At 39.4% G+C, this 27130-nt stretch overlaps 1 protein-coding gene across 3 annotated transcripts in view; it reads right to left on the bottom strand.

Moving 5' to 3' along the window:
• Window positions 1-3891: 3891 nt before the first annotated feature.
• SEPSECS (Sep (O-phosphoserine) tRNA:Sec (selenocysteine) tRNA synthase) overlaps window positions 3892-27130 on the bottom strand; it is a 97073-nt gene continuing 73834 nt past the window's right edge. For all 3 annotated transcript variants that reach the window (XM_040625033.1, XM_040625032.1, XM_008685850.2), the window contains 5 exons: window positions 22609-22738; window positions 22385-22476; window positions 10852-10945; window positions 8979-9069; window positions 3892-7565 (listed from right to left, as the gene is read on the bottom strand). In XM_040625033.1, coding sequence (XP_040480967.1) covers window positions 7262-7565; window positions 8979-9069; window positions 10852-10945; window positions 22385-22476; window positions 22609-22738 — 711 coding nt within the window. In that variant the 3' untranslated portion in view covers window positions 3892-7261. The remainder of the gene's footprint in view (window positions 7566-8978; window positions 9070-10851; window positions 10946-22384; window positions 22477-22608; window positions 22739-27130) is intronic.

Below are 27130 nucleotides of genomic sequence, written 5' to 3'. Positions count from 1 at the left end.
CAGACCCCACCAAGTTCAGCCCGCCCTGTGCGGGGCTCTGAAGCAAAGACGGCCCCTTCGAGGAATCCTCCATGAGGAGGAAAGAGCCAGGCCTTGGTACCACTGCCTTGCTCGGAAATGGGCCAAAGGTGTGACTTTGGCTCAAAAACTGAGGTTTGAGCTAACCTTGGAGGAGCTCGCGGCAGGGAGGCTGTCAGCTGAGCGCACTCCCTGGTAGCTAGTCCTTTCTGGAAGGGAGGTCCGAGCAGGGCCCCTGCATCAGCCACAAGGAACAGGAGTTTTGGGGCTCTGCTCTAACAAGGAGTGGAAAGCTACAGGAGTTTTGATCCGACATGACAGGATTCCACATATAGTTATGTAAATATTTAGTAGTGCCTAACGAATCCTTCCTACCACAAATATTTGAGTGTCTGTCACATGCCAGGGGCTCTTTGGGTGCTCAGGATACATGAGCAGACAAAACAAAGATCCCGCTCTAGCGGAGCTTATGTTCTAACCAGACGGACAAACAGTAGGGCACAATAAATACGTAAACCACATAATATGCTGGACCTCTGCTCCTGAGCGTGGCCCGCGGGATCAGTATCACCTAGGGGTTTGCTAGAAACGCTGGCTTCACCCCGACCTACTGATTTCAAATCTGCACTTTAACGAGAACCCCAGGAAATTCTATGCACAGTAAAACTGAGGCTTCACTCTCCATTTTAAGACCATTTTTAGACACTGTTAAAAGTGGAGGGAGAAAATCATAGTATTAAAAAGGAATAGTCTGGGGCATCTGCCTTTGGCTCAGGTCATGAACTTGGGGTCCTGGGATGGAGCCCTGGGTCAGGCTCCCTGCTCACTGGGGAGTCTGCTTCTCCCTCTCCCTCTGCCCCTCCCCTGCTGCCCCTGTGCTCTCTCTCTCAAATAAAATCTTTTTAAAAAATAAAATTAAAAAAATAAAAAGGATAGTCTAGGTAGATATCACTGAGAAGGAAAATTCTGATTAAAAACACAAAGCAGGGGAGGCTTTTAGCCAAGGATCTGGGCTGAGGTGGTCCCAGGTGGGGGGGGGTGCACAGATATCTGCAGCCAATGCTCTAAGGCAACGTGTGCCTGTAGCGTTTGAGGAACAGCAAGACGGCCAGTTGGGCTGGAGCGGAGGCGGCAAAGGTAAAGCGTAGGAATTGAGAGTCAGGAAGATAAAGGAGGCAGGGGTAGGATGGCCACATGCCCTCTGGGGACAGCAAGGCCTCTGGCTTCTGCTCAGTAGCACGCGGAGCCACTGCGAGAGTCTGAGCAGACAGCTGCGAGGATCCAGGTCTTAAGAGGATTACCCTGGACACTGCATTCCCAACCGACGGCAAAGGGGCACGGATGGAAGACAAGAAGGCTCTTCGAGGGGACGCGGGGAGGAGGAGTACTGCGATAACCCAGACCAGAAACACTGACAGTTCACACGTGGCTGGGAGCAGAGGAGGAGGTGAGGAGGGGTTTGATTCTGGATAATTTTTTAAGGTAGATCCAATATGATTTCTTGATGGGTAAGACATAGAATGTGAGAAAGAGAGGAGCAGAGAACTCCAAGGTTTTTGAACTAAGTAACTGAAAGAACAGAAGTAGAGTCAACGGAGAAGGGGAAGGCTGTGGGTGGAACAGGTTTTCCTGGGGAAAAGATCAAGGATTCGCCCTTGGGGTGAGGAAGATGAAGGTCTAGCACATCTGAGAGATGATCGGGCAGTCTCCCGTGAGTGTGGAGTTGAGGAAAGACATCTACTAGAGATGTAAATTTGGGAGCGGTTAGTCATTCTACTGAATGTGGAAAGTCATCTAAGAACAGGGCTAAAGATAATGAACCGCTATGCTTGTGGGTCTGCTGGCTATCCCCAAAACTGTAGTCGGATAATACAACCAACATGGAAGTCACTGTGGCACGAACTATTTCTGTCCACCTCTCCTGAGCTGTGATCCGAGTTTGGGTGCATAAAGGAGTGAATGCATTTTAAATATGTTTCTTAAAAATAATTCTCAAGTGTAAATGCAAAACAAAAAGAAACTCATAGAAATCAGAAACCAGAATAGAAACTCTGAAAGTAAAAAAAAAAAGATGGTCATCCTCAATCAACCACATACGTTTTAATTTCCACAGGAGAAGGGACAAAATCCATTGATGACTCCCTCTCAAAAAAAGTTCTACTGAATTAACTAGAAAATGTATATATTTTAATTTAAATCTAGTACAAATTAACTTTATGCAGCACATCACAGCAGTTATTAACAGAAAGTGCTGTATCAGGCACTGAGTTAAATCTTTACACGTATTATCATCTTACTTAATCCTCAATCCTGTAAGATTGTACCCATTTCACATATAACAGGACCGATAATCAGAGGTTAAATATGTGAGCTCACATGGTTAGTAAGTACCCGCGCAGAGATCCAGCTCCAAATCAAATAAGAACTACCTGCAAAATTTGAACAGCACAATTTAAAAATGAAATCTGAAGAAGGAAGTAATACTATTTTTTCTTTCTTTTTTTTTTTTAAAGATTTTATTTATTTATTTAACACAGATAGAGACAGACAGCGAGAGAGGGAACACAAGCAGGGGGAGTGGGAGAGGAAGAAGCAGGCTCATAGCAGAGGAGCCTGATGTGGGGCTCGATCCCATAACGCTGGGATCACGCCCTGAGCCGAAGGCAGACGCTTAACCGCTGTGCCACCCAGGCGCCCCAATACTATTTTATTTTCAAATAAAAGTTTGTTTCTTTTAGAAAAGATGAAATACTTCCATGCATCCAACTTTCCATAGTCAATAGATCCTTTGCAAAAGTTGCTGGAATGTCATTTCCTTCCTCTTTAAACAACAACAAACTAGCCCCGAACCCTGTGAGATTCATGATTCACATTGTAAACAGGACTTTCCTTGCTGACTGGTCCTGATGACTGAATCAAAAAATGAGCAAGTAATTTGGTGTTCATTATCTGTACTTTCAGATTTTATCCGCAGCAATGATTAGGTAAAATAAGGAAATGCACTGTCAATGATTTATTAAAAATTTATTTCATGTAATAAATTATATAATTCATTTTTATTTTTAAACAGTCTACACCAAAAATATTTTCTTGAAACATCTTTTTCTTTCGGTAAAATGTACAGGGCAGCAGGCTGACATCAGCTTCAATTCTAGTAGGTAGCGTCCCCTCACAATGACACAGTGAAACTTAGCTTTTCTTCACATTTCTCTACAAGTTCAAGTTGACACCGCTTGATAAACACAAGACAGTATAAACACTTCCAGATTTTGCGTAAGGCCTTAGATTGACCTGAAAAGTAGGTGGGATATTATGGAGATATATTCATTAGCCCCGAACTCCTCACCTGACGTGTACACGGCATACTGAAGGCGCAGGAAAGCAAGGAGAAAGGCACAGAGCGACAAGGTGGGGAGGTCTCAGACCTGAACACTAAGCGCGACCATAAGAGACACGGAAGCCACACAATGTGACAAGGAAAAGCTGCTTACAGGAATTTTTTTTAACTGCTAACAGCATATTCACAGTTTTTATCAAATTTATTCAGAGGGTACCTAACTTCTGAGAGGACCAGGCTTCTGTGTATACAAACTGGATTATTTTTTCATTTCCAAATAAAGTCGACCTCATGAATGCAAAAACGTAACAACATCATTTAAGGGCTTGGGAGAAATTAGGACATCTTAGGAAGTGGGAGGAGAAAACCCAAGTTTTGTGTGCACCAAATGTGGATGTATGCCAAAACCTTTCTCTGAGTGTTACACGAATGAGACTCACCAGTTTGCTGTTATTGTCAATTGTTGGCTATTCTCTTTGAAAGGACACAAGAATTTTACTCTCATGATGAGTTACTAATTCAAGATTAATGTAATATCACTGGTTAAAAAAGTCTTTATTTCATTTAAATTTTACTAAAGCCTATCATAGGCTAATAGTCCACAAATGAAAACACAGCCTATAGCTTAGGCTCGATGACAGTCACAATGGGGTGCTTACAGAAACAGAACCACAGGAAAGTTCTGTGCTGGGGCGAAATATCAGAAAAAACTTAATTTATATTTAAATTTACCACTCTGTATATCAAGTGCCTATTGGCTGAACAGAACTGTATTCAATAATTCACATTCTATAACTTCATTCAACTAATACAAAAAGCTAAATAGAAAGATTTATGGTTGAACACGGAGCTCCTGAGGCTGGTATCACATATCATTCCCTGATAGAGTGAGAATTCATCAACAGAGGACTTAAGAGCCAAATTGAGAGCTGGATTTTAAAATACCTTTCCCTGCTGTGCGTGTAAGTAACACATTGTGTAGTGACCTAAAGAATATTTTGTGTTACTCAATTTTCTTTTCTGGGAAGACTACCACAGTCCAAGGACTTTAAAAACCAAACTCCAGAACTCTACCTGAGAGCCTTAATAAAGGCAGTTGGATCATAAACCCTATGTTGGTCCTGATTAGGAAATGGATCCGCCGTTGCCCCTCCGCCATAGTTCAAGGGTGATGAAGGCCAATTATGAGGTTTACCGATAGGTACCAGCAATTTAAAATAATTGTATGTACATACTTTTTTACACTTATACGTGGAACTGGGCGAGAGTGAGCGAAAACGACACTGGGGCGGAAGCGAAGGCAAGCCTGAATTAGCAGAACCTACAGCACCCCTTCAGAAACTCTCGTGAATTCCAGGACCTCAAGGTCAAATTTAAACCAGCAGGAACAGAGCTGTTATTCCAAACCTCTGAAAAGAAAGAGCTAATCATAAAAACTGCAGCTGATTTTATGCACCAGGAATGAAATGTTAGCAACACATCTATCATTCACATGTGGATTCATGTAATTTATCTTCAGTTAGAATTATTATCTATTCAGCAGCTGAAGCCCAAGAACTGCTGACATACCACAGATGAGAACATGTTTGCTGGTCCCTCAGCTCCGGCCGTCTCAAGCTAGATGATGGTCACACGGTACAGATCACCTGTTCTAGAAAACCGTCCGGCCTTCTCAAGCTAGATGATGGTCACACAGTACAGATCACGTGTTCTAGAAAACGGCCCGGCCTTCTCAAGCTAGATGATGGTCACACGCTACAGATCACCTGTTCTGGAAAACTGTCCGGCCTTCTCAAACTAAATGATTGTCACATGATACAGATCAGCTGTTCTAGAAAACCGTCCAGCCTTCTCAAGCTAGGTGATGCTCACACGGTACAGATCACCTGTTCTGGAAAACCGTCCGGCCTTATCAAGCTAGATGATGGTCACACGGTACAGATCACGTGTTCTAGAAAATGGCCCGGCCTTCTCAAGCTAGATGATGGTCACACGGTACAGATCACGTGTTCTAGAACACCATCCTGGCTCACGCGCGCACGAAGCTGAGCCACCAGCACTTCGCATCTGCGACATCGCTCTGTTCCCTCTTGCGGACTCCAGAGGTGCGGCTGGGACTCTTCCGCATTATTGGTTGTACAACTCAGTCCTAAATTCACCTAAAAAACCTCACACCACCTTTTGATCCAGGATTTACTCCTCTAGAATGTGTTGCTATAGCTATTAAAAAAAAGATATCTAAAATACCAGAAACCCCAAAGATACAACAATTTAAAAGTAACCTTTACAATATTGATAATTAAGTACTTATCTCAACAGTCTTGATGTCCAAGGTGGTCAAGCTAGTGTCAGAGTATTTTAACTTACACACTGACGGGAGTGGTATCTGTCTTGAGCTCATGTTTGAGACGGTTTACACTACCAAATCGACAGAGAAAAACACAACCCAGAAACCAAGGCCACATTCTCAACTGCAGTGTTTTCAAAAGCAGTTCAGTGGGATGACAGTAAGTATTTAATTGAAAAAAAGGGTTCCACCTTTGGATAAGGACACATTTAAGTTGGTTTCCCAGGAATTCTCAGAGTCTTTAATGTACTGATAGGCAGGTTTACGAAGGCCCCAAATAATCTGCCCATGGAATGCTTTATCCCCGTGAGCATCTCGTAGGAATACCGCTCCACCGAGCAGGTCTTGAGAAATACGGCTTTGGCATTCTTGTGTACGCAAAAGCTTCACTAATTCCTCAGGCTCTGAGACGTTAGTCTATTTCTTAAAAATAAACCACAAAAATTGTTATAGCCAATAAGTCTGGAATATCAGACTATGAAAGTGAGCATGTGGGAGGGGGGAGGAGGGGAATACACCTGTTTATCCTACTACATCATCTTCACCTCCCTAGCCAAAATACGTTAAAAAATACCCAGGTTAACCACTCTTGATAACGACTCTGCACACCTGAACAAACTAACCAATATGAGAGCCTGCTTAAAGCAAAAACCGTGGAATAAAGCTTTCACTTGCCCACGCGGAAAAATGCACAAGTGCCACATAAACTCATGTTTAGAAGCGGTAAGCCTGGTTATCATTCAAGAATCTAACGCTGCATAATTTGAGAACATTCACAGAGCTTTCTTCTTTGAAGCACTACTGAACAATGAAAGTTGCCGTGGAAAACTTTACTTGAGGAGTTGGTTTAGAGCAGTATTGCTCGACGTCAGTATTACCGCGATTCGGGGCTTTGTTCTGGGACGCCGTCTCGTCCATTGTAGGATGCTGCCAGTAGTACCCCTGCCTCCACCCCTAGATGTCAACAGCCTGCCACAAGCTGTGACCACCAAAAATGTCCCCAGATGTTGCTTAGATATAAGTAAATCATCCCCAGTTGAGAACCACAGCTACTGAGTGAAAACTAAAGCTTATGCCTGGACTCGGCTTCCCTGGGGAATGTCCATTTCACAGGCAGAGCGTCCTTACACATGTCAACATCTTGTACGTAGTAGCATTAGATCATTCTAAATTCTCTGTGACTAGAAACATAAGTAATTTGTGAATGGTAGGAAATGGTTAGGAGGAAGCAGTTTACACATTTCAAAAAGAATTAGAAGTAATTTTACTGTCACATTAGTAAGAATTATCTGAATCATAATGCTTAATTGACAAATATTCCAACAATTAGAAGAATCCTAATTGTATTTTATCGGTTAAGGATCACAACGTTTGAGGCAATCTAAGAGTATAAAAACATAACAGTCATCAATGGCTGGCTCAGACCACATTCTACACCTTGACCAAATATTCTCCGTGACAGTCTCAATTCCAAAACCTCAAGCCTTATCTTTAAACTGCTTACTTGTACTGCAGCCTCATCACTTCTTTCAAATGATCAAAAAGAAACCTTTCACCTGTCACGAAGAATTCTGGTACGTGTCGAGAAGCACATTATCTAGCTTTAAAGCCATGTCTTCAATACCCACATCTTCAGTTTTGTCGTAATTGTCAACTCCAGATGCATTACTCTCTTTATTTTGTTCTTTTCTTACTGTCTTTAAACACTTGTCAAGTCTCTTTATGAACAAGTCCACATCCTGTGTCTTCAGTCCAATGGCCGCTGCAGCGTTGAGGTAAGCGCAAGGGTAATTATTTGTATGTGACATAAAGCCTCGGAAAGTGTGGCCACTCACGGTTTGCACTGACCCAAGAGGCACAACCCTGAAACGGAAAAGATTTAGCAATTTAATATGTCTGGTGATACTAACTGAATATCACCCATAAACAACAGATATCTGTGTTACTAAGCCTTAGCTCTACTGATAAAGAAGTTTAAAAACAGCCATAAATCATGGCCTATGAAAATAGACTGTGGCAGCCTTAAAATAAAATTATACAATACATGGCTATTCTCTGTAGAAGATGGAAGTCATCTTCTCTGGAGATGACCATTTACTATCTTCTGTTAAAGAGCTATAACTTCCAGGAATCACAAATACCTTTGCACCTTCTTCAGAGAGAAAAAAAGAAAATTATTTCTCTTTTTGTACTAAATATGGAATCTGACTTCACCCATACGTCCTTCAATGGAATACTGAAATTTCTAAGTCAAACCACGTTGACCAATTCTCGTGTATCACCTCCAATAATCAACAAGCTGAAATTACACCTGTCTGATCTGTTCTGTGCAATGGAGGGTTTTAAAGCAAGGATCCAGCAAAAATTCCGCGACTGCTTACGGTGGGGTGGTGGTCAGCAAGCAGTGATATTCGGGATTGGCACGTGCATTTTTTAAGCTTGATTTCATTGGCATATTTGATATAAGCAGATTTCTATACAGTACTTAAAAAAAATAAGTCAATTAAATCAACCTGAACAAAAAGACAACAGCGGCAACACTAAAAGCAAGGCCAAGAAAACCATTTTAGAAGCGTCAAAGCTATGCTGTATATGGATATAGTTCATCAAGGTAAAAGCTGAATTAATCTAAGATTTTTTTCTTCTAAAACGTTGTCCTTTGATGTGACATCTCTAATCTCTGGTAGTCAGAGAGAAATTCTTTAATAGAGGCACGTAAAAAAGAGTACTTAGAGCAAGATATTTCTCTTCAAGTCATTTTTCTCTGACCTCATCAAATATAAAATGAAAAATGAAATTCATTATTAAGCTATGTACATATAAGAGCAAAAAGTACATTTTTCAAAGGCAGTACTTAGACAAGAATTGCATAACTTTTTGGTTCAGGAAATGGGCTTTTCCTTAAAAATGTTTTCATCTGGATTTAGTAATGAAGATGACTTATTTCTATCACCACAACGTGACACCACTGGAGATGATCGAAAAAAGGAAAAGAACAATAAAAATTTGTACAGAGAGGTGATGAAACTTTGTTTCTGGATGTCCATGAGAACAGACAAGGTCCCTATCCTTCTGAGACTGTTTCAAGTGCAGGCCTTCCACAGGTGGGCGAGCACAGCCTTACACACTCTCCCCTTCATCGTTCCTTCACCCAGGATGAACGCTCGCATGGAGCTCAGCATATACTTGGGGGACGACTGTTCAGGAGAAATACTTTACTACAGTCAACTTTTTGGAAAAGCCAAATAAATTCAGGCCTCTTTCACACATACTTACCTGGCTCCAGAAACCTGTCTGGTAAAAAGCATTGAGCCAAGCTGAGTGACAGCTCTATCTTGGTGTTCACCTAGTGTCTTAAGTGTCATGGCTGAAAAAGAAAAAAGGATCCCAATGTACCTTGGTTCACCAGCACAAAATCACAAAAAATAACCACTTAATGACAGAGACCCTACTTGTATGTGTGTTAAAATACACACAAAATTTACCATCTTAACCATGTTTAGGAGTACAGCTCGGTGATGTTAAGCACATTCACGCTGTTGTGCAAACATCACCACCATTCATCCCTGTAACTCTTTTCATCTTGCAAGACTGAAACCCTGTACCTACTCAGCAGTAACTCTCCAGTCTCCTCTCCCCCACCCCAACCCCCCACAACCACCCTTCTCTTTTCTGTCTCTTGGATTCTGACTACTCTAAGTACCTCAGACAAAAGGAATCATATACTTTTTGTAACTGGCATGGAGACATTACTTTTTATTCATTGTCAAGTGGCATGATTTCATTTTAATGCACTTAATAAATTATAGTGAGGATCTATTTGCATATCAGACAAAAAGATGTTAATACAAATTAACACACTCAGAATCAGAACAGAATTTCCATATCACCCTTCTAAAGAGTGAACTTTCCAATTAAAGATGGAACACTGACATGATCAATATGGCAGTTTATTCAAACTCAACCATGTTTTAAGAACTTATAAAATGAGAATGTGGGATATTTTCACTACATATGTAAGACTAAGTAAGATCAACTTCTGCATGTGAAAATGACAATTATCTCTCTGAGGTTATGTGGGTAAACTATAGTCTCACCAAAACCACTAGCTATCATTTCCTGAGGACTGACTTACCATACTAGATACTTTATAATCTCAACCGTTCTTTTTTTTTTTCTTTTCAAGATTTTGTGCTGAGTGTGGAGCCCGACCCGGGGCTTGATCTCCTGACCCTGAGATTCTGACCTGAGCCAAAATCAAGAGTCAGACACTTAACTGACTGAGCCACCCAGGAGCCCCTCGACCATTCTTTAACAGTGTGAGGGATCATTCTCTCAACTTCATAAATGGGGGAAAGGAGGCCAGAGGTTAGTACATGGCAGAACTGGGACTCAAACCGTACCATATCATCTTCTACAACATCTACATAGATTATAAACCACCAAAGCACTGACTAGGGTGGGCTTCATTATGCATCAGTGGCAAACGGTTTTCCATGGAAGTCTATTCCTGAAAAAGGCTTCAGTTACAAGTGATTAATTCCTTGCTTTCCTTAGATATACATAAAATATGAAACATGTTATACTATATATATTCACAAAAGGGAGAATTATGAAACTTAGAAGTTAAATGCATAGAAGTCAACATTCACATTAACCTATTTAGTATAGCCCTTGTACTACGTGACAAAAATATATGGTCCTTATATAAAGGAAATTATCATAAATGCAGAGTTCTCTAACATAAAGACACTCAGGAAAACAATCATAGCATTAAAAACAATATAGATTTAATTTCTAATATTATGGTGTTTTGTTAACTGGTAGAAACTTTTAAAAAATTTTTATACAGTTTTTACTAGTGACTAAATTATTTTGGTTAGAAGCAAGAGTTAAAGTATCATTTTCTGTATATGCATTATAATACTTAATATTGATTTGGATTCTTTTCAGTGTATACTTTTTTATCTCAGAAATATATTAAAGCATTTCTAAAGGCTAAACTTTTTCAATTTTCAAATTAATACTGTAATGAATTTAGAAATATCATTGTAACCAGAAAGAATTCATACTCTTTCTAGAAATACCAGCTCCCTGCTGGGGAGGGTTAGGAAGCAGTGATTTTTTTTTCTTAAGAAAAATATATTACCTAAAGATATGGGATTGTGAGGTGTATGCAACAGTCTTTCATTGTAGCTTTCTGACAGCTTCTTTAGTTGGCTGGACAAACATAAAAACATTTCCTGCAACAACAAAATGTTACATTTAAAGAAAATCAAATAAATGCTTACTGCAACCTGCCAGATTAAATAAGACAAAATCTGTTTGGTGTGATGTCTGTGCTGTAAATTAACTCATCTATGTGCCCTAGGAGCAATTCTTTCCTTTGACACAATATAGTGAGATTCGAAACTACCACAACTATCAGAAACCACAGGGTTTAGGTAAAGAAGGCAAAGGACCAGCATATTTCCTGCTTTGGGGCTATTATGTATCCATCACAAATCCATCCTCTTTTCAGAACCTCCAGGGTGACCACTCCAGTCCAAGCAGCCATCATCTTGTTCCCTGGACCAGAGCAAAGATTCTAAATGATTTCTCTGCCAACTTCCCTGCCCCTCTACAACTGTTCTACATGCAGATGCCCTGTGTAGTCTTTGAAAAGCATAAATCAGATCATGTCCCTCCCAATGACTGACTCCCTTCTGTATTACCTATAAGGCCCCAAATGAACAAGCCCAGCCAACATAGCCAACTGGACAACCGTCATTCCCCCACTCAGTATAGCACTGGTTACATCAGCCTCCTTTCCAACCGCTGAACAAGCCAAGCTCCTTCTAGTCTCAGAACCTTCACACCTGCTTCCCTTGAACTCAGACGGTTCTTCTCCCAGAACATTCCATGGGACTTCCCTTTATGACTTCCCTATTAATGTACTCCCAATCTCCCTCCAACAACCACTACATATTCTGGGTTCTCCACTACACTTACCACAATCTGAAATTACCTCATTTACTTGCTTAAATGAATACTCCCTGTGACTACCTACTCAAATGGGAAAAACCTTAACAGCAGGGACTTTGTGTTCTTCACTACTGTTTTCCAACACCAAGAAAAATGTGCCAGACTTCTAGTATATAAGTAACTTAGGAAAAAGTAGTTTAAAATACATTTCCTTTACATTGCACAAACCTAAGGGGCATCTGGGTGGCTCAGTCGTTAAGCGTCTGCCTACGGCTCAGGTCATGATCCCAGGGTCCTGGGATTGAGCCCTGCATCGGGCTCCCTGCTCAGAGAGCCTACTTCTCCTTCTCCCTCTGCCTGCTGCTCCCCCTGCTGTGCTCTTTCTCTCTCTCTGTGTCAAATAAATAAACAAATTCTTTAAAAAAATAAAACCTTTTTAAAAAATTGCACAAACTCAAAATTAACAATCAACTCAGATGAATATAGCAACTAAAAATGAAAAATTGTATTCTTGGTCCTACTGTGGAAAATAATGTATATCTAATAGAAAATAAAATAAAAGTATTTTAGAAGTATAAAATTTCATGTGCACATGTATGTAGGTAGTTTAACAAAATATTGTAAATAAATGTTAAATTGGCAGCTGTTTGACCTAAAATTATACTTTCTTCTAGTAAGCCCTTTAAAGTGTTAAAATAAAAATCTGCCCAAGTCAGTCTTTCCTGAAGCCCATTTGCCCTGACCTCCAATCATAGTCAAAACACATAAAACTCTAAAGATACACCAAAGAGCCAATGGCCAACAGAGTTGGACCCAAGTAGAGACAGCAGGAAATGATATTTCTACTTCAAAGGCCACAAAAATTGCTTCAGTTTTCTCTAAGGTAAAGGTTGGATAGTCTGATTCTACTAAATCTGTCTTTTGTTAAGTAAAGATTAAGAAGAGGAAAAGCCCTACCATGTTTGTTAATTATTACTGAGTCCACTTAAGACCACAAACTTTTTTTTTTTAAGATTTTATTTATTTATTTGACACAGAGAGACAGCCAGCGAGAGAGGGAACACAAGCAGGGGGAGTGGGAGAGGAAGAAGCAGGCTCCCAGCAGAAGAGCCTGATGTGAGGCTCGATCCCATAACGCCAGGATCACGCCCTGAGCCGAAGGCAGACGCTTAACGACTGTGCCACCCAGGCGCCCCAAGACCACAAACATTTTTACCCTTGCCAACATGGTATATTTTATTCTCTCACTTGAAAAAATTTTAAACTAATAGTCATTCTTAAATTTTTAGGCTATTTTATAACATCAATTCTCTCAGCAAGTCAGAGTTATGAAATCTTAGATCACTAAAATAAACTGATTTTTTTTATATTAGGAAAGTTAACATCCACATTTATCATACCTAATGAAGCTACGAGGAAATGTTGCTATTAGACGTAGTAAGCCTTTCTCTTTTATTTAAAAAAAAAGTGTAGAGAAAAATTTAAGGAGCAAATGTTATCACCATTTGCAAATTGTAAAAAGCTTTTTAGGCATCTTTTCTTAGACATGTAGACTTCCTGGCCCCTCCCTCTTAAGCTAATATTCTGATATTCACTTCAGAAGGTGAAACAAGATAATCAAATGGAATGCGGAAATCAAGAGTTTTTCTGGCAACTGGAACAATCTGTCATCTTTTAGTACTATACCAGTGTTAATGAACAGAATTTCTGGGTTTCATTTATATATTTTCAACCACTATAAAGTAACTAGATCACTAATTTAAATGCTCGGTATTGTTTAAAAAAGAAAAAAGCAGTGACATATTTTAATTTAGATATTAACTGCTGATTTTTCATCATCTATGTTACACACCAAAGTCTTAATCTGCATTTAATTCTTAGTCTCAAATTCAACTTCTCATAAGCAGAAACAAATCTGAGAGACAATACTCCCATGTTTTCTACCCTAACAGTAACAGCAAAATACTTAATTCAGTGGTGGGGACAAATGTAAAATACTACGCTACCCAGTACGGCTGCCGCAGTAATCACCAGTGTGGTCACACTTGTAAACTACGAGAAGCCTGATGAGTAATTAATATGTACTTAATTTGTAGTTAGCTACTTCCAAAAAAAGAGGAAATGTTTCCTTATTAACACCCCTAGAGGGTGCTTTTAAACTTACTGATGCACACATGGCTATTAAAAAACTGAGGTTTCCCTAATATTCCATTTCTAATACTTGAACATATCAGTTTTAACCGGTTCTAGTAATCACTTCCTAGTGCCACTAGAATTCAGTTTTAACTGCAGCGAACACATCGAGGCCACAAACATGATGCTAAGGTAACTAAATCGCACATATCACTAGTACGGGTGTAATTAGACAAAACAGAAAATATCTGTGAGTCAAGTTCACATCCCTCTGCAAATACTCTGTGTAAGGGGTTATGACAGGTAATCCAATAAGCAAAGAAGCTTAAGTATCTTAATGCACACTATACTGAATCCTACGATATTTGACAGCTTTAGGCCCTAAATGCTCTCCCATTAATATCACTACATTTAAAAAATATCGTTTAGGAGATTGTACCACTATTTCCTACACTACTACTTAGCTAAGCAGTTTTTTCCTGATATATTAAAGGTACTACAAAACCGGCACTATGTTTTTTGCCACAGTTAAATCTATAACTGACATTTTTTATAAAATACTTCTGTAAAGGGAGAAATTTATAAGTACCCAAAGTAAATGTATATAGAAAGATCTTACTTAAAAGAAATGAAATATTATTGATTTTCTATGTCTTTTGTGCTGTATTTAACTTAATTTTAAAAGACTCTTCACTAGAGATAAACCGACCTGCATACCTGAATGCTAATGTCAGCTATATTTCTAGAATAAAAATACAAAACTTTACACCATAGTTCAAGATGTTAATGGAAGGGAAGTTGAATTACATTAAGCATTATCTTTCACATGGCCTTTTGCAAACTGATTTGCAGTCGTAAAGCCCAACATTTAGCCTATCCTTCCCCATAACCCCCAAATGTGCATAATTCACTGAATTTTAAGGGAAAATGTCTTATGTAATCATGCTTTCTGAAGCACATTGTTTCATGTTACCAGAGAAGATGAAAACAGAACTTCGCAAATTATTGTAATATGTCTTATAGGGTCGGTAAGAAATCAAAAGGGACACCTAACAAGCGGTCTAGCACGTGCACAATACCATGAAAGGGCACACAGACAGGAGACTGTGGGTACCGATCCACACACACAGAGGTCCCCATGTGCAGATATCCATACTAAAGGCCGGACGCTGCTCTGTCTGTGGCCAGCTGAAAGGACCCGGGCACACTCAGCAGGCCGTGCATCTCAGGCTAAAGCATGACTTCCAGAAACTCTGCTGTCGAGGCCCTATAGCCAGGCCTGAAATGCGACACTTTTGTTGAGATTCAACAACTCCACTTTTAGGGAGGCAAATCTACTCATGTTTCCGAACTTAGTTTTGTTATAGGACAGTGTTTGAAGATGTAAGTCTGATATTCTTCTAGAACTTAGCTTGTCTTCCAGAGCCTCAGCTAACACATGCTAGCCACTGGAGCAGCCGTCTGCTGTCAATCCTCTTCTGCACTTGTCCAGTTCAGCAAATATTTGCAACGATGAATGTCTGCTTGCCCTGTTCAGCAAAGCACTTTTCTAAAAGGAAAGCTAAGCAGAACGATGGCCTTCTCCGGAAGCAAACAGAAGTGAGGAGAAACTTCTAAGACTGATCTTTCTTTTTGCGGAGAGAAACTCATAGAAATGGTGTCTTAAATTTTAACCCCTTTTCTTAAAGGCCTCTTCAGTTAAATTCATGGCCCTTTCTCCCCTCATTGAAGATGTGTGGATCGGGAAGGGGCTAAGGGCAGAGGTTCAATTCACACACACAGTTCCACTCTCTCTGATCCTTTTACCCTTCAAAAAAGAAGGCTTGAGAAGGAATGGCTTCAAGCTGAGTTCTTGTCTGCCTCTACTGTGAAAAGATAAAGCCCTTTCTGAAGAGATATACTAGATGAAATAACCTCTAAAAATATCATTGTGGTGAATAAGGGCATGGAATAAAAAAAAAATCCTAAGTTTTCTTTCAACGCTCCTTTTTTAGTACGCAATAACACCGATAATATAAAGAAGAGCTCTCAGTGATGGTATATAAATAGCTCTGGCTGAAGCAAAATAGCTTTACCTCAGCTTCTCCAGAGCTGCACCGATAAACTATCACGATTAAATTTTCACAGTTCAAAAGCAAGTCCATTTAAACAAAAGAGGCCCTTACTTCTGCAACAAATCCAATAAAAAAACAATATTTATGCTACATATATGCAATTATGGTTTATCGAGGACATCCACATTTTTCAGTGAAAAGATCTGCCTGTTGAATTAAGTTGTTAAAGAGTAAACTTTTAGTCACTTACAATGACAGAGTTCTCAAAGGAGCACTTTACTACCTTGAAGATTACTTCAGGTAGTCTCTAAGTAAATTCTATACAAAGAATTTTAAATAAAACCAATTACTGTATTAGAGCCTCTGGGGTTTTACGTACCTCCAGTCGCTAAGAATAGAGGGCCACGAGATCATCATTTTTATGGCTCCGATGCCTAGCCCAGAGCGGGAAAGCACCCCCTCAATGCGGGAGAAGAGAGTGGTGAGACACGAAGCGCAGCGGCTTTAGAATCACACAGACCTGGATTTCGGTGGCAGTTCTGGCACTTTTTGTACTTTAAGTAAGTACTTAACATCTTTGAGCCCCAATTTCATCTGTAAAATGGGGATAATACCTACCTCATAAACTTGCTTTAAGTAGTACATGAAATAATGAATATAATAAACCTCACAGAGCTCCTGGCACACAGCGAACATTAATAAAAATGCTGACTTTCCACCCACGTACTTTTCCCTCCTAAAAGAGTTTTCAGGTTAAAATAACTAACATTAGCGGGGCGTCTGGGTGGCGCAGTCGGCGGAGCATCCGACTCTCGGTTTTGGCTCAGGTCATCTTAGGGTCATTAGATCGAGCCCTACGGAGGGCTCTGCACTCAGTGCAGAATCTGCTTGGATTCTCTCTCCTTCCTCTGCCCCCCCACCTCACACTCACATGCTCTCTCTCTCAAGTAAATTAATAAATCTTTAAAAAATAACTAAAAAATAATAACATTAGCTGGCAGGACTCTTACAGACACATGCTAATACCCTGTAGCTATAATCCTGTTCTTGTCCCATCTCTGTGAATTCTACTCTACCTCATGTAGATAAAAGGAAAAGAACAAAGTTCTGGATGTTACAAAGAGAGGTTTCCTCTTGACATCTGAGATGGAGCCATCCAATTCATAGATGTCACTAGAACATAAAATCTGGCCCATGAAGTATTTATACGGTGATTAAGAGAGCCCCAGTGAGAAGCAAAACTGGGCTATTTACCAGTTAAGGCACATATTCCTACAGGTCATGCCCAAAGCAGGTGGATTCTTTTTCATGCTAAGCAAAATGTACACATGCATGGGTGTATGGAATCCTCTAAAAGTAGCTGAAAAATTTAAAGTCAAAACCTTAATATCAAAAGTCAGAAGAACCATGGCATCACAGAAATTCTTAGATTCCAGAAAGATGACAGAGTGCCCCTACAATCCACAATTCCAAAATCCTAAGGTAAGGAAATTATTTTGGAAGAGGAGTACCTTCCCTACATCAAAAATTAATGATGTACTGTATGGTGACTAACATAACATAATAAAAAATTAAAAAGGAAGAGGAGTATCCACTAGAGAGAAAGACCAACTCCCAGAAGTCTAGTACCTGTTACACACAATAGGCCATCACCATTTTCACTCACTTCTTTTCACAAATTTCCAACTATAACCATATAGAGAAATATTTCTATGAGAAATCTAATTCATAATGTAAGTCAGTATCAAAAAGTTAATTTCCTTTCTAATTTCCCAGAAAGATACTTATTCTGTGTAAAATAAGAGATGACTATACAAAATGAAACCCAGGTGTTCCCAAATACCGTGCATGAGTTCACTCAACAAACATCTGATGGACATCTACTGTATCAAGCAAAGGAGCGAAGAACAGAGGGACGGATGCAAACTCCAAGGTGGGTGCTAGTCTCCCGACTACCCGTAAGCAAGGACTAAGTTTCCTTTCAGACACCTGATGGTGATTTCCGGGGGCATGCACTCAGATAATCGGCTTAATTTGCTAGTTAAGTAAATTTAACTACAAAATCACTCAAGACCTAGAGTAGCTTAGACCAAATATATAAGATTACTAGTTATCATATAGTTTCAATTCAAGAAGAACAGAAATAGGAAATACTAAATAGTACACTTGCTTGATACAATAATAACAGTATATAAAAAGTTTTAAAGTTTCTATCTACATTTTAAAGAATAATCTTTAAATGTCTAACTTAGGGCGCTGAGTGGCTCAATCGGTTAAGTGTCTGCCTTCGGCTCAGGTCATGATCCCAGGGTCCTGGGATCGAGTCCTGCATTAAGCTCTCTGCTCAGCGGGAGCCTGCCCCTCCCTCTCCCTCTGCTGCCACTTTACCTACTTGTGATCTCTCTCTCTGTGTCAAATAAATATTTTTTAAAAATTTAAAAAATAAATATCTAACTTAAGATTTTATGTAATAGTCTTATCAGAGCTATTATACATTCCAAAAATGAGTTTTTAGCCAAATCTGCAGAGGGATCATTGTAAGGTAAAGAGCAGCAACAATACAAGACTATAAACAGGATAACTGAAAAGATCAGAAATAAAGAGATAACTAACAAGTTGTATTATTAAGCTTTGGTATTTAGGATAGTTATGCAGTCTGTCTCAAACTCCATAAAATACTATCTACCTATGTATTAAAATGCTAGGACACTGTTATGTTTCTTCTCCAAGTTTCTGTTATAGATACAAGTGACCTGTTGCCCCCAAAACAATGGGTTTCAAACTAGGATGTGCATGAGATTCATCAGGGAAGTCTGTTACAAATGGGTTGTTTGAGCCCCACTCCAGACTTACTGACTCTGAATTTAGTCTAAAGGAAAGCCAATTTTATGAAGTGATCTAGAACAAACTCTCTAATAACTGGCCCAGTACTTTGCTTTCCAGACTCCATCTAAAATACCCTTTAAGAGTTTGACAGTTATTTTAGCCATCCATTCTAGTTTATGATGACACCATAGGAGTCTAATAAATGGACGAGTTGTACTTCTGTAGAACAGATGTCTCTTCCTCAGGGAGGCCTTGCCCAGCCCTGCCAGAACTGGGTGAGGTGCCCTGTCTGCCTCAGGTGCCACGTGCTCCCATACCTTCTGCTTGTCCTTTCATAATGCCAAACAGATTTATAATTGTTTATTTAGTATCTGGATTTCCCCGACTATAATTGCCATGATGGTAGAGACTATGTGAGTCTCATTTGTGAATTTACCTTAGCGCCTCTGCATAAACATTTCCTTGCCTGAATAAATGAATGAGCAGTGTCCGATACTGCCAAAGTAATGTGAGACCAGACTACAAAGGATCATGATGGCAGGCTAAGGAACATGGACTGTGTCTTGCAGGCAACCAGAATCCAAAGTAGAATAACTTGAAGAACTTTAAAATATTAATCTGGCACTCTGCTATAACATAGCAAATTAGAGTAGACTCAGATTGGGGGTTGGGAGAGGAATTGGTCAATTACTGTAAGCATCAGGTGTGATACACTAAGGGCCTGAGCTAGGAGTGGTGGCGGTGGAAGTGGAAAGGAGGAAATGAATGTTGGGAAACGTTACAAAGGACTCAAGGGTATAAGAGGAATCAAAAGTATCAGTGTTAGAAATCTAGTTTTTTTTTTTTTTAAGATTTATTTACTTGCGAGCGCTCGTGCAGGAGCAGGGGGAGGGGCAGTGGGTGAGGGAGAAGCAGGGTCCCCGCTGAGTAGGGAGCCTGATGTGGGGCTCGATCCCAGGACCCTGGGATCATGACCTGAGCCGAAGGCAGACACTTAACCAACTGAGCCACCCAGGCGCCCCAGAACTCTAGTTTAAAATGGAAAAGGGAATTTGTTGGTTCATCTCAGAGCCAAGTCTACAAGCAGGCATGGCTGGATCCAGAGACGCAAATGACTCTTAGTTCCATTTTCCCTCTCATATTCTCGAGTCCCAAGAGGGTTTTCTTGGCATGGCCAGAAATATGGCAGCTGAGTATTATCTCCTTACAGTTTACTACCTGCAAAGCAGCAAACCCTCTCGCTCTCTAAAGGATCTATCAAACCTGCTGGGAGGAATCCACCTCCACATGCCCACCTGTGAACCAGGCTAGCCAGATCACATGCCCACCGCTCTGAACAAAGCAGGAGGGGATGCTGTGATTGACAGTCTCACTAGGCTCACCTAAAGTCAGGGAGGGGCCGTTCCCAACAATAGTGATTCTGCACAAGCAACTACCTTATATCCTTTCTAAAATATAACTGAGCTTTTTTGGCCAGGATCACTAAATTTATTCATTGTTTTTGCCTCCTTTGGATATTAGTAGACCTAAGTCTTCAGATTTATAGCTATATAAGAGAACTACATAGCTACCAGGCTAGACTATTTTATCCATGTAAGAAAAAAGCAGTAGAATTTAGAGGTTAAGACAGAGGATCAGAGGCCCAGTTGCCTAGCTTTAAACCCATGTCCCATAATTTACCTCATATATGTTACTTCTCTATCCTTCCATTTCCTATAAAAATGAGAATAATGGGAATACCTCACAAAAAAATCTGTGAGCTCAAATATCTTTTCCACAGGGAAACAACCAGTTATAGGAGAGCTAAGGCCCACTGGCATCTAAAACAACTGAACTTTCATATAAACAATATAAACCCATGATAGTTTCGCTCATCTATAATCAGGCTTCATCCATCATATGGAAAAAAGGTTCCTTGGAAGATTTATTGAGGTCTTCTCTTAGCTACAACAATCTATGACCATGATGATTACCTTTGGGAGTTTATCAAACTGGAGTTTTATTCTAATCATTTGAAAATCTTTGTTAGGTTTATTGAGACATAATTTACATACAGAAAAATTTCAGACGCCCAATTTTTAGGGGCCCACTTCCATGAATTTGGACAAACACACACAGTTATGAAACACCCCCACTATCAAGATACAGATCATTTTCCCATCCCATGAGTCCCCTCCCTCAACCCACAACTGTCCACCACTGATCTCTTCTCTGTCCTGATATTTTTTGCCTTTTCCAGGATGGCACAGAAATGAAACCATACAATATGTAGCCCTCTGAGTCCGGCTTATTTCATTTAGTATAATGCATGTGAGAGCGATTATTCTGTTGCTTCTATCAGTGATCTGTTCCTTTTTATTGCTGAGTATATATATGTACCACAGTGTGTTCATATACCAGATGATGGGCATTTGAGTTGTTTCCAGGGTTTGGCAATTATGAATAAAATCACTATAAACATTCATGTATAGGTTTTTGTACAGGCATAAATTTTCATTTCCCTTGAGTAAATAGCTAGGAGTGGGATGGCCTAGTTTATATGGTGAGCATACGTTTAACTTTATAAAAACTTCAAAAGTGTTTTCCAAAGTTACTGTACCATTTGTGTTCTTACCAGCAATGTCTGAGCGTCCTCTACTTGCTTGAGATCCTTGCCAGCATTTAGTACTGTCAGTTTTCTTTATATTAGCCCTTCTATTAAGGGTGTAGTGATATCTGCCTGTTTTTCAGGTGCATTTCCTAAAGACTGATGTTGAGCCTCATTTCCTATACCATGTAAATCTTAAGAGATGTCCTCGTAATACAAAGTAAGCAATTACTTTCCATGGACTGAATTGGTGGGGGCAGAGGGGTGACTACAGGAAACTAGGGAACAAAATTTTTCAACTTCTGTTACATATTCATAAGGCTGTTGAGAGGATCTATCAGATAATACCTATAACATATCTTAAAATACATAAAGTACTATTATAAATCTAAGGGACTGTAATTGCTACAAATGTTAGAAACTTACAGATACAAAAACTGTACCAGGAGCCTCTAGCTCTCCCAGATGGGAGATGAATAAAACATTTTAGTCTGACCTACCCTGCCAACACTGTCTCTGTCTACAATTCTTGAGTTGTCCTGAATTAATTAAGCCAGTTTTTAGTGTTGGAGACAAAGTCCGGTTTTCAAGCATAAATGTCACTTTTCTTTTCACAGCCAACATAACTAATGAGTTCACCATTCCAGTAATGACAAGGGATGAATTTATTATTTTAGAATGAGAAGCTGGCCAACTTCTGACCTGGTTCTTCCTCCTGTGACTGACATCTCACACCTATACAAGTCTTCAGACTTCCAAACACTAAAAAGAAAAAAAGTCTCCATTTGTCTCTCAAGATCCTCTAAGTGATAAATGAACTGAATTTTACTAAATTAAATATGAATCTCTGATGTAAGAGTTCCTAAAAAAAAAAAAAAAAAAAACACAAAAAAACCAAAAGCAAACTCCCCTGTCCACGATCCCTCACAATATCTGAACACACGGAACACAATAATTAACTGAAAACCACCTGGAGTGATTCCAGATTAAAGTAAATCCCCTAGGACCACACACGAGCTATCTATAGTCTCAAAGTGGCAAACCAAAAGGCAAAAACACCAATAATTTGGAATAATTTTAGTCAAGGGTATTATTTTACAGCTAAAGGGAAAGCTTACCTTTCTTTCTTTTAATAGCTTCTTATAGCCATTTGATCCAAGTGATAATAAAGTAATAAGGACATCTAAAGAAGGTGAAGCTGAAGCTCTTCCTGAAACAAGATAAACAAGTTACACTCAGGAAGGGGGAAGAAACATCTAGAAATTAAGATTGATTATAGTAGCCTAGGTACAAAGGGATTTTTGTTTGTTATTTTTTTCTGAAGAGCGACTGATTTATTTACCTGGATACATCTTGCTGATTTCCTGAATGAAGGAATCATTAAAGCCAGCAATTATAGCGCCACCTACTGGAACCATAAAATTTTTGTCCAAGCTCTGAACGAAAGCATCTATTCTGCCAACCCGAGCCCCCTAGAATGAAATAACATGTAATATTACATATTGGCTTCTAGGAAAAGAAACGACAACTGCTATTAAGAAATAAATACCATTAAACAATGCATGAAAAATGAGAAATAGATTAAATATCTTTTCTTTGTAACAGTGCCAATAAAGGATTTTTAAGTATGAAAATGAGTTTTTAAATGCTGCTCGTTTTATGTGAAAGAGCACTTTATTGACAACCTGCTTTCATACCAAAAAAAAAATCATTAAATCCTCACAGCAACCTTGGGAAGAAGGCAGAGTTTCAGTATTAGTTCAAGTGGGAACTCAGCTTTTCACCTTAAAGTTGGCTAGGAGAATAGATTCCTCCCCATGCCTCTCATCTGTGATCTTCTATTTGACAATAAATGCCAACAGTGGGTCCTGCAACTATTAAGTAATTTTAAACACCCTCTGTGAGTTCAAGAGTGACCGCCATAATCTAATGGACGGTATCCACCCATGTGGCCAATGAATCAGTTATACATTCACATAGTTCTCTTTGATACTGGATAATCTTACCCACATGACTACTTTAAGCAATAAGCTCTGTTCCCACCACCACTCAGATAATAAAAGAGAAAAAAAATTTATTTTTAACACCAACAATGGAAGAATGGAATTTTTTTGTATACTCTTGGCAATGTTTCTATATACCTCACGTTTCCTAATGTTATAATCTTAGATGATCTCATTCCACTGCAAATGAACTTCAAGTGAAAATCTAATATTCCGGTGAAAAATTGAATACTTACTTACCAGAAATGTAAAAACTAAGTTCTAGTCCGTATCCAACATAGTCTGTGACCTTCTAGCTAATGTGCTTCAATTTTCTCCTCTTAAAAATAGAGATACTATCTAAATTTCGAGCAAGATCGTTTTTTTCTTTATCTGTAGCAACAGATTTTCAATCTGTATTCACAATCTACATTCCTATTAATATTATAACCACATTTGACCTTCATCTTCACACTTTCCCTCCACATCCATATCTCAGGGAGAATAGAAGAAGCAGATAGCTGGCCTAATCTGAGAGACCAGATCCCGGCAATAGGGAGAAGCACAAAAGTAGGAAAGGGAAGCAGACTCCTTTGGAAGCTACCGCATGATTGTTTAAATCTTAACCTTTCCCTGGTACTCTTCTAATTTCCCCATAAACTATAATCAAAGAAAATCTCACCATATCACAGGAAAACAGAAAGAAGCGTATAATGACTAACAGAATAAATAACTGAACAGCACACAAAGTAGTAGAACGTAAAAATAAAGAGGAATTCTTAGAGTTGTCTTTTATTAACATTTAAGTACTGTCCAAGGCTTCCTGAGAGAAATGTGAGCCTCAATCAGGAGCAGTATTAAGAGAACAATCACTGCCAGACTTTGCTAGAACCCTTCATCACTAAAACACAGAAAGCATAAAGGGCAGCACACTCCGTGGTAAGAAAACAAATGCAACTAATGAATCATCGAACTTTACATCAGAAACCAGGGATGTACTGTATAGTGACTAACATAATAAAAAAAAAACACATAAAAAAAAAACAAACAGCCTCACAAAAAACAAATGGTTTTATCAAAGAAACAGAGTAAATAAGCCCCAATATATGCCTACATATGTTTTAAAAGAAAAATAAAACTTTGCAAATAAACGTGGAAGTATGGGTTTTTTTTCATTTTTAAAAATGAAAACACATTTTTTGCCAGTTTTATTGAGATATAATTGACACATTATGTGTAAGTTTGAGGTGTACGATATGATGATTTGATATATGCATATATTATAAAGTGATTGCCACAGTAAGTTTAGTTAATATCCATCAAATTTGGCTTAATAAGTTACTGCTTAGCAAAAAAGAAAAAAAAAAAAAACACCAAGCCAGACCCACTCTTGCTGAAGTCAGAGGATATCAATGAGGAGGAAAAAAACACCAGAAGGCTGAAAGGGCTTAAATAAAATAGGGAACATATGAGCATGTGCCATGAAGGAAAGGGCTGCCATTTATCAGTTCACTCGTTTCCTTGTTTATTCACAAAAGAAATATCTGGGCATCTATCAGCTGCCAAACATTGCTTAAGGTTCTAGGAATAGTGGTAGCAAATAAAACAGATAACTGTTCATATAATAATAATTTCTGTCGGAATTTCCTGAGAACTTACTAAGCAGCAGGCACTGTTCTAAGTACTGTACATTCTTAACCCGTCTAGCCCTCATAATAACCATACGAGGTAGATGCTACTATAATAGCTATTTTACAGATGAGAAAATTAAGGAACAATAAAATTAAAGTGGTCTGCCCAAGGTCAGAAATGTACTTAATAGCACAGCTGGGATTCAAATCCAGGCAGTTGAAGTACCTTATTGAAAGTCACCCAGGCAATCAAAGACACAGCAGGGACTAAAACCTAGGTAATCTGGAGGAAGAGCCCATGTTTATAAAATAAAATATTATTCCTGTGACATTTCCATTCTTCCAGCTACCCAAGCCAAAGCCCTGGAGTCCCTGAATTCTCATTTCCTCATACCTCACGTCTGATGCATCAGCACACCCTGTAAGATCCACTCTCAAAATACATCTGAATCCAACCATGTCTTAACCCTTTAACGGCCACCACTCTGGCCCAGGCCACCACCGTATTTCATGTGGGCTCTGACACAGCCTTCCACTCTTGCTTTCCTACAGTCTATTACCCACATAGCAGCCAGAATGACGGCTGAAAAATGTAAATTACACATCACTCTCCTGCTCAAAATCCTCCCGCGGTTGACGAACATACCAAAGACAAATTTCCCAATCCTTAGCACACCTCCAATCTTACTCCATTGCTGTCCTCATTTGCCCTGGTCGAGCCATACTGGCCTCCTTGCTGTTCTTCACATACTCCAAGCACACTCCTGCCTCGGAGTCTTGGCCCTTGCTGTTACCTTCCATCTGGACTCTGGAGAGCTGCAGGGCTCATGCCTTCCTATCACTCAAGGCTTTGTTCAGATGTTACTTCCTGGGAGAGGACTTCCTGGATCACTCCACCTAATCTGACACCCCCTCCCCAATCCGGAGCATTTATCAAGACCTGTCATACTTACTGCTTACTGTCTGCTTCTGCTCCATGAAGATAAGGATTTTGTTGTAGTCACTACTGTATCCCCACTGCCTAACCTGATGCCTAGTACAGCAGGGGGAACCTTGTAAATATCTGTTGAATGAACTGACAAGTAGGTCTGTGAATATGTAGTATAACACCTACTTTTCCCAAATTCTTAGTAAGTGAAGCTGCTGCTTCCCACACTTTGGGAACTTTCCAATCCATTTTGACTCTAAAATAATCAATCCTATGTGTTTCTGTGACTCTACAACATTCCTCTCCATTAATCTGTCCTACCAGCCATATTCCACCAGGCTCCTAAATTAGTCAGCTTAGTATATACACAGAAGTACTGGTTCTTCAAAGCCACCTTCCTGGGGACGACACGTGCATACCAGAATGTTGTAAATGCTCTTCAGTAAACCATTCTGGGGCATCATCTTTAAAAAAAAAAAAAAACTGGGGCACCTGGGTGGCTCAGTCAGCTAAGCAACTCCCTTTGGCTCACGTCCTAATCCCGGAGTCCCAGGATCGAGCCCCACATCAGGCTCCTTGCTCAGAGGGGAGTCTGCTTCCTCCTCTGCCCCTCACCCTGCTGTCGTGCTCTCCTTCACTCTCTCTCTCTAATAAATAAATAAAATCGTTTAAAAAAATAAAATAAAATGAATAAAGCTGAAACATTTTAGTTATAGCTCTTTCTCCACTGATTGTTTGATTACTGCAAAATATCTTCTCAAGAAAGTATTTGTAACTTCAGCACTTTGTTTTTTAAGAGAAAATATGAGGCTCTGAAGTCACACTGAACTAAATGGGCCATTCTGTAGCTATGGGACCTCGGGCTAGTCACTTAATCCTTCTGAGTTTGTTTCTTCATCTGTAGAAAGGAAATAATAAGTACACCTTAAATTGCTAAGATTATGCTAATAAACTTTAAAAGTCTAGCAGGATGCCTGACAAATGGTGGGTACTCAATAAATGGCATCTATTACTAAGAAGAGCTATTGAGATAACTTTTTAGAATGTCATAAACAGCAAGTAGTGCTCAATAAGACCCAAGTATTTCTTTGTTTTAAAGCAACAGTGCCACCACCTCTTCTTGTGAGGCCAATTTGGGAAAATTAAAACATTTCAGTACTGTTTTTTTTTTTCTTTTTAAGAAATGCTAATTTTGCAAGGGAATACAGTACCTGCAACAGCACAGTAACTATTTAAATATCACTCACCCATCTGTAAGTGTTTTTCTGGTTAAAATTTTAGTAAAACCACCTCACAAATGGAGAGAAGTGACGACAAAGTAGG

The sequence above is a fragment of the Ursus maritimus genome, unplaced genomic scaffold (genome assembly GCF_017311325.1).
Source record: "Ursus maritimus isolate PB19 unplaced genomic scaffold, ASM1731132v1 scaffold_8, whole genome shotgun sequence".
In the NCBI taxonomy this organism is placed as follows: domain Eukaryota; kingdom Metazoa; phylum Chordata; class Mammalia; order Carnivora; family Ursidae; genus Ursus; species Ursus maritimus.
The sequence above is the reverse complement of the archived record's forward strand: the minus strand, read 5'-3'. Positions and strand labels throughout refer to the sequence as shown.